Source organism: Mobula birostris, chromosome 8 (assembly GCF_030028105.1).
Source record: "Mobula birostris isolate sMobBir1 chromosome 8, sMobBir1.hap1, whole genome shotgun sequence".
NCBI lineage: Eukaryota > Metazoa > Chordata > Chondrichthyes > Myliobatiformes > Myliobatidae > Mobula > Mobula birostris.
The window spans coordinates 155,622,848-155,640,787 of NC_092377.1; the positions used below are offsets into that span (position 1 = coordinate 155,622,848).

The window sequence follows — 17,940 nt, forward strand, 5'->3', positions numbered from 1 at the left end:
TGGAAGGAGAAATCGATATCTATGCCATCAGGTTGGAGGCTACCCAAACGGAATATAAGGTGTTGCTCCTCCATGCTGAGGATGGCCTCATCTTGGCACAAGAGGAGGCCTTGCACCAACATGTGTCACTTTGGATTTCCAGCATCAGCAGTCTTTCTCATGTTTATTTATTTACTAGTTCATTTATTGTTGTTATTATTATACTTTTTTGTTTTGTATTCTCACAGTTCATCTTCTTTTGCTCATTGGTTGTTGGTTAGTCTTTGGTGTAGTTTTTCTTTGATGCTATTGTATTTCTTTTTATTACTGTTAATGTCTACAAAAAATGAATCTCAGGGTAATATATGGTGTCATATACGTACATTGATAATAAATTTACTTTGAACTTTAAACTTTCATCCCTGGGAATCCCTAGCCCAGGAACGCCCAAAGTGGAGAAGGACATTCTGGGAGGGGAGATGACAACCTTGCCTCCATCCACTGGGAGCAAACAGCAGCCTCATGTTGTTCTCAAACTACTCATGCCACCAGTTGTATCCAGGTCCATGTATTGAAGTTCCAGTTCAAGTTTATTATCTCGGGAATACTTACCAGTGTATAACTGCCATGAAACTTAGCTGTGTGCATCCGCAGCACAGTACATTACAAATATAAATTACACAAACTTAAATTTATATATAACTTACTCAACAAACAAAACTAAACATCACATTAGTGCAAGTTGGGGAAAATATGTTCCAAGGTAGAATAAGGGCCTTTCCTGTCATTTAAGGATTTGTTGGCAGCAGGGAAGAAGCAGTTGTTGAACCTTGAGATGTGGGCCTTCAGGCTCCTGTACGTCCTGCCTGAAAGTAACAATGAGAAGAGGGTGTCCAGATGGTGTGAACCTAGTGCTGGATGTTGTTTACCAACTGTCTCAGGAAAGAAAGCATGCATCTCCCATCCTGAGGATCTGCCTCAGATTGACTGAGATCGAAAAGGTGGTGAGATGGGTGCTTTGGAGGTCCTACCGAAGAACTCGCGATGACCTCACAAGTCCAACTGTGGGTGTCAAATGAAGCTTTGATAAGTGACGCCGCAGTCAAACTCAACCAGTCTTACTGATCTTGGAAACTCTATAGGAGCCTAACCAAAACTAAATATCATCTATCTGAATAGTGTTATTACAGTTTGTGACTCACCCACTTCTTGGGTACATCTAACTGGTTGTTAATGATATAGACAGTTCCAACATCAGCTTGCAAAGGGAAGGGAGGGTCTTTCTTCACTAAGAATGGGGGGGGGGGCAAATTAACTATCGCTATTTCCCATTGAAAAATGAAACAATTACTAACTGAAAACAGGCTAAAATATTCCATTCCATGGGAGATGCAGTTATCTACAATAAGAGTTCCAGATACATACGAACTGTGAAATAAATTGAGACAGCAAACGATTTTTTAACAGCACTGCCACTGAGGTTAACAAATTCCAAGTGATTTTGACAGACTACTTATAAATCGGGAGGGTAAAAGAAGAGAGTCGTATTTTAAGTTTCAGCAACTGAACGGTGATGCAGCTGCAAACATTGTGGTGTGCTCCCGGAGGGTGCGGCCGAGAGCTGGTGGTGGTCAGGCCGGGTGTACTTGTAGCTGTTCGCCTTACACAGTGACAAGTCTTCGAAGGCACAAAAGAGAGATAGACACCCGCGGAATAAACAGGGATGTTGGTTTCAGTCTTCGCAGACCTCGGGCTTCGGAGCACACAACAGCGTCTCAGTGCCGTCTCGGAACATCAAGCCCCTTTTTTCACTCACCCAGTCACATTCTCATCCGCCCCCATCTCCAAGTTGCCGTTGCACTTGGCAAGACCCAGGGCCATGGCCACCAGCCACAGCCTCATCTCTCCCCCCAACCCTCCAAACAGGGAGAGAGAGGGAGAGAGAGAGAGCTACAATTTAAACACGCACCATTCAGATTCTGGGAGAAATTGCATTAAGTAAAATTACGTTGATGCATGTTTTCAAGAAGTAAATCTGGCATGTCGTAATGCAGCAAGGGCGCATAACTCCAAAGGACCCTTGGCGTTCGAGGGGAGGGGGAGAGGAGAAGGGGGGCACTGAGTCAAGAATTGTTACTTCGCTTTGCAAAGGAGGGGGTTAAGAGGGAGGAAGGGGAGAGCTGTCAGTAGGGCTGATACAGAGAGCAGATCAGCTTGAAACTCAGAGGGAGGGGAGTTTTGGAAGGCGGAGGGGAGAGGAGGGTGGTGGTAGTGGTGGGGGGGGGGGTTCTTATTAGAACGCGTCAGAAGCAGCGGACCTACACAGTGGCGCGCTGGGATGGGAAAGGCGCGTGTGCGTTGGTGTTGAAGTTCCAGTCTTGTCTGTGAGAGGGGAAGGGTAGCGGGAGCGTTGCTGAGCCTGAGCTGCAGGTTCGGATGAAACGGCAGGAGCCCCCCCTCGGAACTGGGCAGCAGAGCAGGAGGGAGGCGGCGCGGCGCTGGGCCAGCCCAGGAATGGGCACCGAAGGCAGGGGCGTGGAGGGATCATCACCCGGGCAAACTTCGCCTCGCCCCCAGCCTTCCCGTGCCGTTCCATGGCTAGCCTGACGGGCTGCCCAGTGCACGGCGCTCCGCTTCCCTGGGGAACTCATTGCTATTCATGGATATCAGCGACCCCGACTCTCTGCCAGTTACAAGCTATCATGCAGCCGGTGGAATAGGAGAGAGAGCGGAATAAGCAGCAGGGATTGGGACCCGCGGCAACAGCATGGGTGAGTGAGGCACCTGTTTAACCCCTTTCCTAACCAGGAGTCGTATTTTCCATTATTATTATCTATGTAGCCGGATTTGACATCTGCATCGTTTAACAAAATAAACAGTGCATTGATTGGCGCGGTTCCCCCTCTGTCGTGGGCTGCTCAAAATAATAACCGGCGTTCATTAACTAATCTTGCGCTCTGGGACATCTGAATGCAACACATATTGCGCCGACGGCTTGTGTTTGCCCTCTCTAATCGGCGCTCTTCTCTCTCTCTCTCTCTCTCTCTCTCTCTCTCTCTCTCTCTCTCTCTCTCTCTCTCTCTCTCTCCTCTCGCGCTCTCTCTCTCCTCTCTCTCTCTCCTCTCTCTCTCTCTCTCTCTCTCTCTCTCTCTCTCTCTCTCTCTCTCTCTCCTCTCTCTCTCTCTCTCTCTCTCTCGCTCCCGTCCTTGCAGGTTTCATGAAATATATCATTGCCCCAAGATCTGTGCTGGTCCTGGTTCCCGCGGTGTTACTGACGGCGCTGTCCGGTGCTGAGAGAGTGTGCCCGAGGACATGTCGCTGCGATGGAAAGATAGTCTACTGCGAGTCCCAGGCGTTGCAAGAAATCCCGAGGAACATTTCCTCGGGGTCGCTCGGTCTCTCCCTCCGGTACAACAGCATCAAGTCCCTTAAACCCAACCAGTTCTCCGGGCTAAACCAACTCACCTGGCTCTATCTGGATCACAACTATGTCAACGCAGTGGACGAGAACGCGTTCCAAGGCATCCGCCGGCTGAAAGAGTTAATTCTCAGCTCTAACAAGATCACTCGGCTGCACAATGGCACCTTCCACCCGGTGCCCAATCTACGCAACTTGGATCTCTCCTACAATAAGATGCACGTCTTGCAGTCGCTGCAGTTCAAGGGTTTGAGGAAACTTCAGAGCCTGCACCTGAGATCGAACTCGTTGAAAGCTATACCGGTCCGGGCTTTTCAGGACTGCCGTAACTTGGAGTTCTTGGACCTTGGTTACAACCGGCTCCGCAGTCTGGCGCGGAATGCCTTCGCCGGCCTCATGAAGCTAACCGAGTTACATTTGGAGCATAACCAGTTCTCCAAGGTCAACCTCGCGCACTTCCCACGTTTGTCCAGCCTGCGGACTCTCTATCTCCAATGGAACAGGATCAGGGTTTTCAGCCAAGGGATGTCATGGACATGGAGCTCGCTGCAGAAGTTGGACTTGTCCGGGAACGAGATCCAAGCCATTGTGCCCGGCGTGTTCCAGTGTGTGCCCAACCTGCACAGTCTCCACCTCAACTCCAACAAGCTCACCACCATCAGCCAGGAGATCCTCAGCTCCTGGACCTCCCTGACAACCATCAGCCTCTCTTCCAACATCTGGGAGTGCAACAGGAATATCTGCTCGCTGGTCAACTGGCTGAAAAACTTCCAAGGCTACAGGGAGAGTGCCATGATTTGTGCAGGGCCCAAGTCTCTCCAGGGCTACAACGTCATGGAAGCCGTTGACCACTACAAAATCTGCGCTGGGGTCACCCCGGTTGTCACCCAGAGGCCACAAGGCTCGAAGACAACCCACAGGGCTCTCACCCCCAAACCGACTGCTGTGGTCAGTAAGCCTCAGCCCCCTGTCTCCATCCATCCTTCCAACGAATCTATCCCTGACCTGGAGCACGACTTTGAACATGTCTCCTTTCACAAGATAATTGCGGGGAGTGTGGCGCTCTTCCTGTCCGTAACCATGATCTTGTTGGTGATCTACGTCTCCTGGAAGAGGTACCCGGCCAGCATGAAGCAGCTGCAACAGCGGTCCCTGATGAAGAGGCGCCGGAAAAAGAAGAGAGAGTGCGAGAGGCAAATTAACTCCCCCTTGCAAGAGTACTATGTGGACTACAAGCCAACCAACTCCGAAACGGTGGACGTATTGGTCAACGGAACGGCGGCAGGCACCTACAGACCCGGCTCAAGGGAATGTGAGGTAGGAAGTATTTTCCTTGGGGAGGAGGGCCTCTGAGGCTTTGGTTGGGGGTAAGGTGTGAGCATCTTAGTCTGAACTTCCGCCATCCATGGTTGTGAACACCTGGTCTTGCATTGTTGCTGCTACTGAACGTACAATTCGGGTACAAGTGTGTGAATCAGTGCCGGCTTTCAGCCACTTCTGCCAACAGATGACAGGCCTATGCTCTGGTGTATCAACAGTGTGGCAGAGGTGGGATATCAAATGAGTAACACAGTCTGCACACTGCTGTTAGCCAGATTTTTTGTTACAAGGTGGTGGTTGAATGCAGTACACTACAAGTTTGTGGTTAATAAACAAAAAAATAGAATTCAAATGATTTGCACTCAGGTAAAGGTTCTCCATGCCTTCCACCTTGTTTGGAATTGGTCAGGCAGGTCTTTGCCAATTTGTTCCATGTGTGACACTGGTGCTTTTTGTCATCTTTGCATGCCTTCTGTGTAGCCAGTGGTATGATGGCATAATGACACTATAACAATTGAGGGACAAACATCCAAGGCATGAATTCAAATTATAATTGTTAATTAAATTATAATTGAAAAGGCAGTGATAGCCATGGAGCTACTGGATTGTCATCAAGAACCATCTGGCTCACTTCGGGGGCAGGAATGTGCCATTTTTACCGGGTCTGGCCTATATGTGACTCCAGTCCCAGCATGGTTGACTGCCAGAATAGGGCAGCAGGCCATTCATGGGCTTCAAATCAGTTTTCTTGTTTTGACACAGAAGGAGGTAATTTGGCCCTCTATTCCAATGCTTGAAATTGCCCAGGAGAGCCCGCTCCCTGTGAATGAATTGTAAAGGAAATCCCGTCCCTATAGGCAGCTTCTGCAGTTGAGGTGGGAGCAGAAGTGACGTGCGTGCATCCAGTTTCATGCCAGTGCCCTGAAAAAGATTCTGCCCTGTTAATGAAAATGTATTAATCCGTCTGCCAAGGTGCCTGTCAATCACTCGTGATGTGACAGTGCCCTGGGTGTTGATGTTCAACCATCTATTAAACAGTGCAGGAGTGGCGTCTGTACATCAAGCAAATGAAGCTTGTCATTTTATTATTTTCATGCATTCTGTTTATTTGCCAGAATCAGATCTTACTTTCCATTAACAAAGAAAGGGCAGTGACTTGACCAGATACACGTGAACAATTCCAATCAGATAAACATGAATCCATCTTTTTAGCATGTTGTGTAGGCCAGTTGCAATTGGAGTCATTCTTATAAATAGGCCATGCAACAGCTGCCTAATGGAGTTGGCGCTGAAGTAATGTAATGGTATGGGGACCTTCTGCGATGGAACACCTGCATATCAAAACAGAAAAAATCCCGCAGATGCTGGAAATCCAAAGCATCATTTACAAAATGCCGGAGGAACCCAGTAGTTCGGGCAGCAGCTGTGGAGTGGAATAAACAGTCGCCGTTTCGGGCCAAAACCCTTCTTCAGGACTGGAAAAGGAGGGGAGAGATGCCAGAATAAGAAGGCGGAGGAGGTGAAGCAGGATGGCTAGAAGGTGATTGGTGAAGCCAAGTGGGAGGAGAAGTGGGATAGAAAGGAAGAAATCTGATAGCAGGAGAGAGTGGATCATGAGAAAAAGAGGAAAAGGAGGGGTACCAGGCAGAAGTGATAGGCAGGTGAGGAGAGGTAGCAGGCCAGAGTGGGTAATAGAAGAGGGAAGGGGAAAGGACTTTCTTTTTACCGGAAGGAGAAATTGATGTTCATGCTATCAGATTGGAGGCTACCCAGATGGAATGTAAGGTGTTGGTCTTCCACCTTGAGATTAGCCTCATCATGGCACATGAAGAAGCCATGGACTGAGATGTCGGAAGAGGAATGGAAATAGGTATTAAAATGGCAGGCCACTGGGAAGTTCCACTTTTGGTAGATGGAGAGGAAGTGCTCAACCAAGTGGTTGCCTAATTTTCAATGGGTTTCACCAATGAAGAGGAAGCTGCAGCGAGGGACCTGGATATAATAGATACCTGTATATCACCTTGCTTTGGTTAACATCTTTATTGCAAATGGGACATTAGGAGGCCAGGCAGCCTCCGTGGAAAGAAAAACACAGAGCTGTTTCAGGTTGAAGACCTTTCGTCAGACTTGAAATGTTAACTCTGTTTCTCTCTTCGCAGATGCTTCCTGAACTTTAGCTGCTTCCAGCATGTTGTGCTTTTATTTCAGAATTCCATCAACTGCAGGCTGTTTATTTATAATTTCTTTTTTCCCTAAAAGTACAGTTCCCCAGGTATCTTTGTTCCAACACCTAGTCCAGTGCAACATAAATTGGTCCTGGTCTTGGCTACATTAATTCAAAAATAGCCTGGCATGAAAATGAAATGCTGCAGATGACACAAATCTGAAATAAAATCAAGAAATGCTGGATATGGTCAGTGGGCTAGACAGCATCAGCGGAGAGAGAGAGACACAGAATTTGCTGCTTGGGTTAACCTGAAACTAGGAAGGGAAGAAGTGGTGCATAGTTCTTGTTTTTGATCAGGGATGTTGTATGGAGAATGACACTGGAAAGATATGAACTCCGAAACACCCCGCCAGTATTTAGTGACTAGTTGTACATTGATTTGTATGCAAGCCCCCTCCAAATTCTGTAAAGGTGGGATATGAACAATTAATATACCTTCATTGCTGCTAATTTCCTGATGCCTTTGCTGGAGGGCATCCTCAATAGGACTACAGCCCTCTCATAGAATCTGAGCATGCCACTATAACGATGACCAATACTAAAGGTCTTGCCGGTGTCTTGCACAGCAGCAGAAGCACACTTCTTATATTTAGTTGAGGAAAAAGATGATATCGGAACCATCTGAAGGGCTGCCAAATCTTTGAATTATGCCAAAGGGATGGTTTTGTATACACCGTAAGCAATGATGTGGAACTTGGGTTAATGTCTTGACCAAAACCCAGCAGTTCCTGCAGTGCAATATTGAAAGAAAAAAAAGCTGGCATTTATGTAGTGCCTTGAATGTCTCCATCCAGATGTCCTGAACCACTTTGTCAGAGGATTTTTGACATGTAGTCACTATTGTACGAAATGCAAAAGCCAAATTAATGCTGCAGAGAGCAACATGATAATGAGCAGATAAACCCAAGAGATTCTGCAGATGCTGGAAATCTTGAGCATCACTCACAAAATACTAAAGGAACTCAGCAGGTCAGGCAGTATCTATGGAGGGGAATAAACAGTCGACATTTCAGATGTGTCTCGGTCCAAAACGTCGACTGTTTATTCCCCCTCCATAGATGCTGCTTGACTTGCTGAGTTCCTCCAGCATTTTAGGTACGTGGCATAATGAGCAGATAATCTGTTTGCCAATGACAGTTGAAGGTTGGAAGTTCCAGGCAACATGGGGAAATACTACCGTCGCCAGCTGCAGAAGCCAATCCCCCATCTGACAAGACATCACCTCCAGCAGGGAGGCAACCCCTCACAACCCCTCAGCACTGCCTTGGAGAGCTGGCTAAGACTTTTACACTAGAGTAGGAGTTAAGCCCACAATCGCATGAGTCAGAAGTGAGAGCTTCCTGCTGAGGCACAGCTGATACATGCAATAATGTCAATCTAAGTTTTATAGTTACCTGTTGGATTTGGATCACACACCATAACTTTTACATTGGAATATGTGGGCAAAGACATTCTGGAGTACAGAAAAGATGCACTATATCATTTAGTGTTATTCCAGTTAAAGTATTCATGGCAAAGGAGTAAAAACGTTCAAAATCTAAGCTTTTTTATGCTTCAATGTATTAGTATTGACGTGTTTATTCTGAAGAAGATCATAGGTTTTTATTTTTAGTTCTAATTACTTGTAGGAGTGATAAGTTGTTCAGCTGATCTAGAAGATAGTAGTTATAGTCATAGTCATACTTTATTGATCCCGGGGGAAATTGGTTTTCGTTACAGTTGCACCATAAATAATAAATAGTAATAAAACCATAAATAGTTAAATAGTAAGATGTAAATTATGCCAGTAAATTATGAAATAAGTTCAGGACCAGCCTATTGGCTCAGGGTGTCTGACCCTTCAAGGGAGGAGTTGTAAAGTTTGATGGCCTCAGGCAGGAATGACTTCCTATGATGCTCTGTGTTGCATCTCGGTGGAATGAGTCTCTGGCTGAATGTACTGCTGTGCCCACCCAGTACATTATGTAGTGGATGGGAGACATTGTCCAAGATGGCATGCAACTTAGACAGCATCCTCTTTTCAGACACCACCGTCAGAGAGTCTAGTTCCATCCCCACAACATCACTGGCCTTAAGAATGAGTTTGTTGATTCTGTTGGTGTCTGCTACCCTCAGCCTGCTGCCCCAGCACACAACAGCAAACATGATAGCACTGGCCACCACAGACTCGTAGAACATCCTCAGCATCGTCCAGCAGATGTTAAAGGACCTCAGTCTCCTCAGGAAATAGAGACGGAAAAGATGTCTGGTTAAATATTCTCAGAAGCCAGTTTATTAGGTACACCTATGTGAATATCTAATCAGGAAATCATGTGGCTACAACTAAACATGCAGACATGGTCAAGAGGTTCATCTGGTCACACCAAACATCAGAATGGGGATGAAATGTGATCTATGTGACTTTGACCATGGAATGATTGTTGGTGCCAGATGAGGTGATTTGAGCATCCTGGCAACTGCTGATCTCCAGGGAATTTCGGACACAACAGTCTCTAGAGCTTACAGAGAATGGTGCAGAAAAAAATAAACATAAGAACATCCAGTGAATGGCTGTTAAGTGGGAAAATATACCTTGCTAATGAGAGAAGTCAGTGAAGAAAGGCCAGCCTGGTTCAAGCTGACAGGAAGGCGATATTAACTCAAATAACCATGCATTGCATCAGTGGTGTGCAGAAGAGCATTTCTGAATACACAAGATATCAAACCTCAAAGTGGAGGGGCTAGAGCAGCAGAAGGACCATAAACATATACCTCCTGTACCTAATAAAGTGGCTTCTCATTGTATGTGTTGTAATTTGTTATTAGACAGGACAGACTAGGTCGTGTCCCAGATAATTTTCTTTGAAAGGACCACTATTGATATGAGACAAAAAGCAAGTAAATTAACTATGAATTCATGAGCCCAGCTGCTTTCTTATGTTGCTGATAGTCTCCTAACTACAGTTGTAAAAGAAGTTAATCGAAGATTAAGTTATAATCTAATTTTAATTCTACCCACTAGGCACGACTTCCTATCCTTTGCTTGCAGTGTAAGCAGTTCCATTTTGCCACCACTTTTGAGCTCCCCATTTTATTATATCCAAGTAAATACAGGCACACACAAGAGGGGATAAAAAAAACTTATCTGTGGTTGCCAGCACTAAGTACTAATTTGGTCACCTTTGTATTCTCTTCCTGCGCACTTATTTGCATTGCATCAGTTCACGCTGACAATTCTCTGTGCAACTATTGTCTAGGTGTTCTGAGTACAACTGCTTGTTCAGGAATTATTTACCAGTGCAGATCCTTGGGACACTCAGAGATTCGATAATAGCACATCTGATCTCTTGCTCCGTCCCTGGCCTCCTCATTGGGTGATCTAATAATTCACCAAGTTGCAAAGTACGCCACATAAAGGTGAAAAGTTTAGCAAAACATGAGGGGAAACTTCTTCACTCGAAAGGTCATGGGAGTGTGGAACAATCTGACTGCGCAAGTGATGCACGTAAGCTGAATTTCAACATTTAAAAGAAGTCTGGATAGGTACATGGATGGTAGGGGCTTATGGAGGGTTATGGTCCCAGTGCAGGATGATGGGAATAGGCAGTTTAAGTGGCTTGGCACAGACTAGATGGGCAGAAGGACCTGTTTCTGTGCTGTACTTTCCATTGACTCTATCACTGGCTCTCAGATTTACACCAGTCACAGCTTGTGACTGGGCTCAACCACACTCAGCTGAATGCAGCTTTCTGAGAGGTAAGTGAAGATGTTTTTCCCACACAGTTAATATTATTAATATTTTAATTAATCTGTATGCTAGACATCTCCTTAAATTAATTTATTATGATTTTTGATTTTTTTTATTAGCATTTAATTTTTAATGTTATTTAAAAGATTTCCAGTTGTATCTAAACATCTCTGATTTTCAGAGATGGTTAGGAACAGTGGAGAAGGTGCATGAGATTTCAGAAGGCCATCAGATGGCGAGTGTCTGGGGCTATGGCTTCCACCATATGAAACTTAGTCCTCCACTGGACAGATAAGGTAAAAGCATGGTAGGTTGTTGAGAAACAGAAACTATGACTGTGGGCTTCTCAGGAGAGGCAAGCGAGAAGGGGAGACACGTCCAGCATGGCCAATGTCCATTGGAATCCATGCACAAAGTTCACTTCCAAGACAGTGAACAAAAGTAGTCCAATCCCCCTAATGTGCCAGCACAGTAAACCCTCTGGGAAAAAAAACACTACATTATTGTTTTTCTCCATTGCGAATATCATCTTAGTAATCTCTTAGGAGCCCCAACTTTCTCGACAACCTGTTCTGGAAAAATTAGACTCAAATGCTCATGAATGCCATCGTTCTTAGCTTGTTATGGCAGAAGTGTTAGCTTGAACAAGATCCCAGAAAGGAATGATTTCTTTCAAGATTGCAGGTGCCAGCTCATTCTTCATCCTGTCCATTTTTTGTCTCAAGACTCATCTGCCTGGCTCATGTTGGAATGGGGCCATAAAATTAAGTTGATTTGCAAAAATTCCTATGGTTTCAGCTAACAGTTAAATGGGGGTCAGCTGAGTTAAATGCTTGAAAAGAGTAACATTAAGGCATTTCATATTGGCTCCAGTATGAACCTACACACTGTATATCAACAAAAAGCAGCTAAAAACTCTGTTCATTCATTTATTCAGTTACAGAATATGAGCATCATGGGCATTTATTGCCAATCCTTATTTTGTTCCTAAATATACACTCAGAGGCTAATTATTAGGTATCTTCTATACCCAATGAAGTGGCCGCTGTATCAATGTTCATGCTTTTCTGTGCTGTAGCCCAACCACTTTCTAGGTTTGATGTGTTGTGCATTCAGAAATGCTCTTCTGAATACCACTGTTGCAACACATGGTTATTTGATTAACTGTTGCCTTCCTGTCATCTTGAACCAGTCTGGCTATTCTCCTCTGACCTCTTTCATTTACAAGGCATCTTTGCCCACAGAACTGCCGCTCACTGGATGAATTCTGTTTTTTTTTTTGCACCACTCTCTGTAAACTCTAGAGACTGTTGTGTATGAAAATCCCAGAAGATGAGCAGTTTCAGAAATACTCAGACTACCCCATCTGGCACCAACAATCATTCCACAGTCAGAGTCACTTAGATCACATATCTTCACCATTTTGATGTTTGGTCAGAGCAGCGACTGAATCTCTTATTAATGTCTGCATGCTTTTATAGATGGAGTTGCTGCCATAGGATTGGCTGATTAGATATTTGCATTCACGAGCAGGTGTACCTAATAAAGTGTCCACTGAGTGCATCTTTATGATGTATATTTAGTTGGTAGAGTCATACGGAATAGAAACAGATCTGGTGCACCAAGTCTGCAACAACCATGGAATGCTCATTTACATTCATCATATACTGATCCTAATTTTGTTCTCTCCACATTCCCATCAACACACATTCTCCCACCCACCTACACACTAGGTCAACTTGCAGCTGCCAATTATCTGGCCTACATGCTCATCCTTGTGTTGCGAGAGTAAACTGGAGCACCTTAAAGGAAATCACTCAGTCACAGGGAGGACGTTCGACCTCGAACCAGACAGCAGCTGACATCTGGATTGAACCTGGCTCATTGGAGCAGTGAAACAGCAGCCCTACAAGCTCTGATAGCCTCTACTGTTCATAATACACACATAAGTACAATTGAGTACAATTGTACATAAGTACAATTGTCTTTGTCTGCATTCATTGTAGCAGCAATTCAATACACTGCATCACTGAAGCGGTCATACAGGGTCTAACCACTCAGGTGTCGATCTCTGACTAACATTGAGTTGGGTTGCTTAGTGTGCAGTGCTGCAGGATAGTTTAAGAGAGTGCAAGAGATTCTGTACATGCTGGAAATCCAGAATAGCACATCCAAAATGCTGGAGGAACTCAGCAGGTCAGGCAGCCTCTATGGAAGGGAATAGAGTCGGTGTTTTTCAGGCCGAGACCCTTCGTCATTTAAAAGAGAGCTGTGTGGATGTGAATCTGGAGTCACATATTGGCTAAACTAGGTAAGAGCAGCCAACTTCTTTTCCTGAATGGCTTCGGCAACAGGGTGGGCTTTTACAATCAACGCCTGTTTCATGACCATCGTCACAGATCCTAGCTTTTAATTCAATTCTGAGGATTTTAAATAAAGTAAATATAATTTTCTCATTCTCTGTGGTGAGTAATAGTACAGTTTACTTGAAGCAGAGTCAGAAACCTGTCATCACACTTGCATGTAGCTCGTCTCAAGTCTTCACCTTTTAAATTTATAATATGTGAATATTTATATAATATATATTTGCAATCAAAGAATTACTGTCCATATGCAGTAATACTTTGGACAATAATTGTTTGATTACAAATTTTCATTGCAATTCCAGTGATTGTTTGGGTGTACATATCTGCGATTTATAAAGCCGTTTTTCACTCCAATGAACATGCTGTACTGAAATGCCCATATTGTAGTTCCTCCTGTCATTTTTCTTCACTTTAATAAGACAATTTCCAGGGACATAAACCTTTTTCAAATTGTGGGGAATTATTTTGTGTGTGTGTGTGTGTGTGTGTGTGTGTGTGTGTGTGTAATGCATGTTTATGCATGTGAGTGTGTGTATGCCTGCTCACATCCATGCTGTATGTTTACTTATGCATGTGTGTGTGTTTGAATGTCTGTGGGCATGCTCACATGTATGTGACTGTGTGCCATGCACACGTATGTTCACATACACCTGTGTGTGCATGCTTATGATTTTGTGTGCAGGTACACATGTATGAATATATGTTTGAATATGTGTGCATACACATGCCTGTGAGCATGTATGCTTGTATGCCAATGTGAATTTATCTGTTCAAATACGCATGCGAGTGAGAGTGTGTGAGTGTGTGTGTGTGTGTGTGTGTGTGTGTGTGTGTGTGTGTGTGTGTGTCAGTGCGTGGGTGCATGTGTGTGTGTGTGTGTGTGTGTGTGTGTGTGTCAGTGCGTGGGTGCATGTGTGTGTGTGTGTGTGTGTGTGTGTGTGTGTGTCAGTGTGTGGTGTGTGTGTGTGTGTGTGTGTCAGTGTGTGGGTGTGTGTGTGTGTGTGTGTGTGTGTGTGTGTGTCAGTGCGTGGGTGCATGTGTGTGTGTGTGTGTGTGAGACTGTGGACTTCTGAGCATGGATGCATCTGTACAGTATGTCTCTGTCCCTGTATGTGCACACAGATGTGTGTATGGGTGCAAACATATGTGTGGCTCTCTAAATATCTATTTCCATATCACATATATTGCCCTGAAAAAGAATTAGTCAACATTACTTAATTAACTTGTTTACAGTCTCATTAAGAAGGTGAATCCTGAAGATTATGTGCAAAACTAGAATATTTCAGCATTATGTCTAAAACAGTGAAGTCGTGCTAAAGATGAAGGAAGATAATCATTTTCCTGTTTTATAACCTGGTTTCTCTCTGAGGACAGGTAGCTGGGATTTACAAGCAGCTGTCAATCAGCAGTTATTCACGTTTTGTCCTTCATACGTTCCCACTTAAATTACTCTTCCTCAACAGGGCCCTGAACGATTACGTTAAAGGGAAAGGCCATGTGAAGTGCAGCTTCACTGCAGCAGCTGAGATTAACAATCCTTTGCATTTAGTGAGGAAGTGCGATGTAGGATTGCACAGTTGATGGAATCCCATGGATCCTTAAGTCACATGGCATCAGGAAGTTTGAATAGTTAATAAATAGATTTTCTAAGCAATCATCCATCGCCTTGGATACTTACTGTGAAAGGACTGAATAATTGAACCTGAATTCATGCCTCCGATGTAGTTTACATTTCTCCGAAAATAGAGATGTATTCTATTTAATACATAGAATTCAATGTATTCTAAGTATAGATACATCATCCAAGGCAAAAACACACAAAATACTGGGGGAACTCAGCAGGTCAGGCAGCATCACTGGAATCGAATAAACAGTCGACGTTTCAGGCCAAGACCTGTCATCAGGACTGAAAAGGATTGGAGAAGGATGCCACAATAAAAAAAAGTGGGGTGGGGGGGTGGGGGAAGGGGAAAGAGGCTTAGCTGGAAGGTGATAAGTGAAGCCAGGTGGGTGGGAAATGTCAAGGGCTGGAGAGGAAGGAATCTGATAGGAGAGGGAGTGGACCATAGGAGAAAGGGGAGGAGGAGGGGACCCAGGAGAAGTGATAGGCAGGTGAAAAGATGTAAAAGGCCAGAGTGGGGAACAGAGGAACAGGGGAGGAGGAGGAGGGAAAGAAATTACCGGAAGGAGAAATTGATATTCATGCCATCAGGTTGGAGACAACCCAAATGGAATATAAGTTGCCGCTCCTCCACCCTGAAGTTGGCCTCCTCTTGCCACAAGAATCCAACTATTAAGTTCAAGACCAGATTCCGATACTTTCATTTAACTACGGAAAATCCTATTCTTCGAGGACAGAGTGTCTCCCCTTTCTCATCGCTGTTACTCTCCCACTGTCCCTGACAGTTGTATAAATAACACCTCAAAAGAATAAAATCCTGCCTCAAGTTAAGGATCTGCCAGCTTAAATAAGGTGCTGGAACAGGCATTGAAGTTATTTACTGGAGATACAAGGGAATATTCTGTTGAATTTTTGCCACTGTTTGCAGTGCTGAGTTTATAAAATTTACACATTTATATAAACCCAAAATTCTCACAAATTGGATCATTTTAGCCACTGCTGTGGCACAAAAGTCTAATTTGTTTCAACGCCTCTAGCATACCAGGAGAACACTAGACACGTTGCCTGTTGGTGTTGGTAAATAAGCATGTACAAGCACAAATCAGCTGTGCAGAGCAGCCTACTAACACCAATTCTCGGCAAGAGTACACTTGGGTGAAATTATAGAGTCGAGGGAACAGCACAATAAGAAAGCTGAAGAAGTGTGAAATATAATGCAGGCGGAAGATCAAAACTCATTCGAAGTTTAAAAGGTAGCAGCAAGGCATTGCATCCAAAACCAGGTTTGTTGAGAAACAAAAACAGAAAATGCTGGAAATGCTCAACAGGTCAGGCAGCGTCTGCAAATCAAGGAAACAGAACTAATAACTGATGTTAATATCCCTGTTGCGGAACTGGAAAAGAGAGAAAAACACTCAGTTGCAGATTGAATGAAGGGCAGGATGGATAACATGAGGGGATTGTTTCTGATGGCGTGAGGCCATTATTGCCAGGAGCAGAATTAGGTCATTTGGCCCATTGAGTCTGCTCTGCTATTCCATAATGGTTGATATATTATCCTTCTCAACCCCATTCTCCTGCCTTCTCCACATACTAGTCAAGAATCAATCAACTTCTGCTTTAAATATACCCTATGACTTGCCCTCCACAACCGCCTGTGGCAATGAATCCCACAGATTCATCACCCTCTGCTAAAGCGATTCCTCATCTCTCTTCTAAAGGGATGTGCAGGACTGTGCAAAGGATGTTGGGAATGCTGAGGGCGAAGCGCCGTGGGAGGAGTGAGGGACAGGCGGCAGAGGGGGACACCAGATAAGGGTCTCTTAATTCCAAACAGTTGGCTTATCGATTATTACAGAACACATCAAACCTTGAAGTGGATGGACTACAGCAGCAGAAGACAACAAATACGCACTCGATGGGTACTTTATTAGGTACAGGAGGTAACTAATGAAGTGACCAGTGAGTGTATGCATAACTGTGGATGACAGCAGTACTCTGAATAATATGCCATTGAAATATTGGTCTCCTTGGATAAATTGAATCATCTTGCTGCCACAATATGCTGTTCCATGATAAGCTGTGCTAAAACCTCCTGAAGCTTTGCATTTTTAACCATTATTTGTACATACTACTCTGTGTTTGAACAATAATCTTCTCCTGACTGAACAAAATCCATGCACCTGCATAAAATGGTCTTTAACAAGCTAAGCACTATACTGAGCTGAATATTTTGTCAGTGCAAATGGGCTGGCTGTTGTTAGTATGCTGAAGTTCCACTTTCCCAAGCTGCACATAAGATTGCTTCCCGATTATTCAATCAGGAGAAAGCAACATGCAAATAGAGCGAAGTACTCCTCAGAAATGACCTACAGGATATTTGTCAGGGAGCAGTGAAGAACTTATAAAGTGGAAAATAAGATCAGTTCAGTGTCTGTCAGTTGAAGAATGATGGTGGCAGATTCAGATTTACACTCAGTGGCCACTTTATTAGGTACCTCCTGTACGATTGAGTGTTTGATTGGCTGATTAGATGTTTGCATGAATGTGTAAGTGTAACTGATAAAGGAGCTTCCAAGTGTATAAAGAAGTGAAAAAAAGATGAGTATATACTGTGTTAGCCAAAGATTTACTGTTTCTTTTAAAATCTTCTTATTATTATTATATTATTCAAAAATAACACGAGTACATCGATGTAAACACAATGTCTCAAGGAAAAAAAAACATTATTTTAAGGATTGAAAAATTTTGGTGGTAATAAAAGAAACCTACTAAGCAGAAAAAGTGGGGAAAAAACCCCATTAGGTGTACAACCCGGAGCCATGCGTCATACAAAAAGCTTCTAAAGATAAACATCAAACCGCCAGCAAGCAAAAAAAATACCAAAAATTTACGATTAGATCATGGAGGAAATCTATCAATTAACTCAAATGATAATAACGAGCAAATGAACCCCATCTTTTCTCAAGATCAAATAAAGGTTCAAAGGCTCAGCTTCTAATTTTCTCCAAACTAAGACATAGCATCACTTGAGAGAACCATTGTGACAAAGTGGGAGCTGATGTATCCTTCCACTTCAACAAAATGGCCCTCCTAGCTATCAATCTAACAAATGCAATAACATGTTGGTCAGACACAGAGATACCACAGATATTTTGAGGAATTATTCCAAAAAGCACAGTTAATTTGTTAGGTTGTAAATTAATTTTAAGTGCTTTAGAAATTGTCGAAAAAACTGACTTCCAGAACTGTTCCAGTATAGAACAAAGCCAAGGATTTACT

The 17,940-nt window shown here is 43.9% G+C and overlaps 1 protein-coding gene across 2 annotated transcripts in view; it reads left to right on the plus strand.

The window, feature by feature from the left end:
• The first annotated feature begins 2,370 nt into the window (after positions 1–2,370).
• LOC140202337 (leucine-rich repeat transmembrane neuronal protein 4) overlaps positions 2,371–17,940 on the plus strand; it is a 361,185-nt gene continuing 345,615 nt past the window's right edge. For both annotated transcript variants that reach the window (XM_072267246.1, XM_072267247.1), the window contains exons 1-2: positions 2,371–2,750; positions 3,192–4,714. In XM_072267246.1, the coding sequence (XP_072123347.1) occupies positions 2,747–2,750; positions 3,192–4,714 (1,527 nt within the window). In that variant the 5' untranslated portion in view covers positions 2,371–2,746. The remainder of the gene's footprint in view (positions 2,751–3,191; positions 4,715–17,940) is intronic.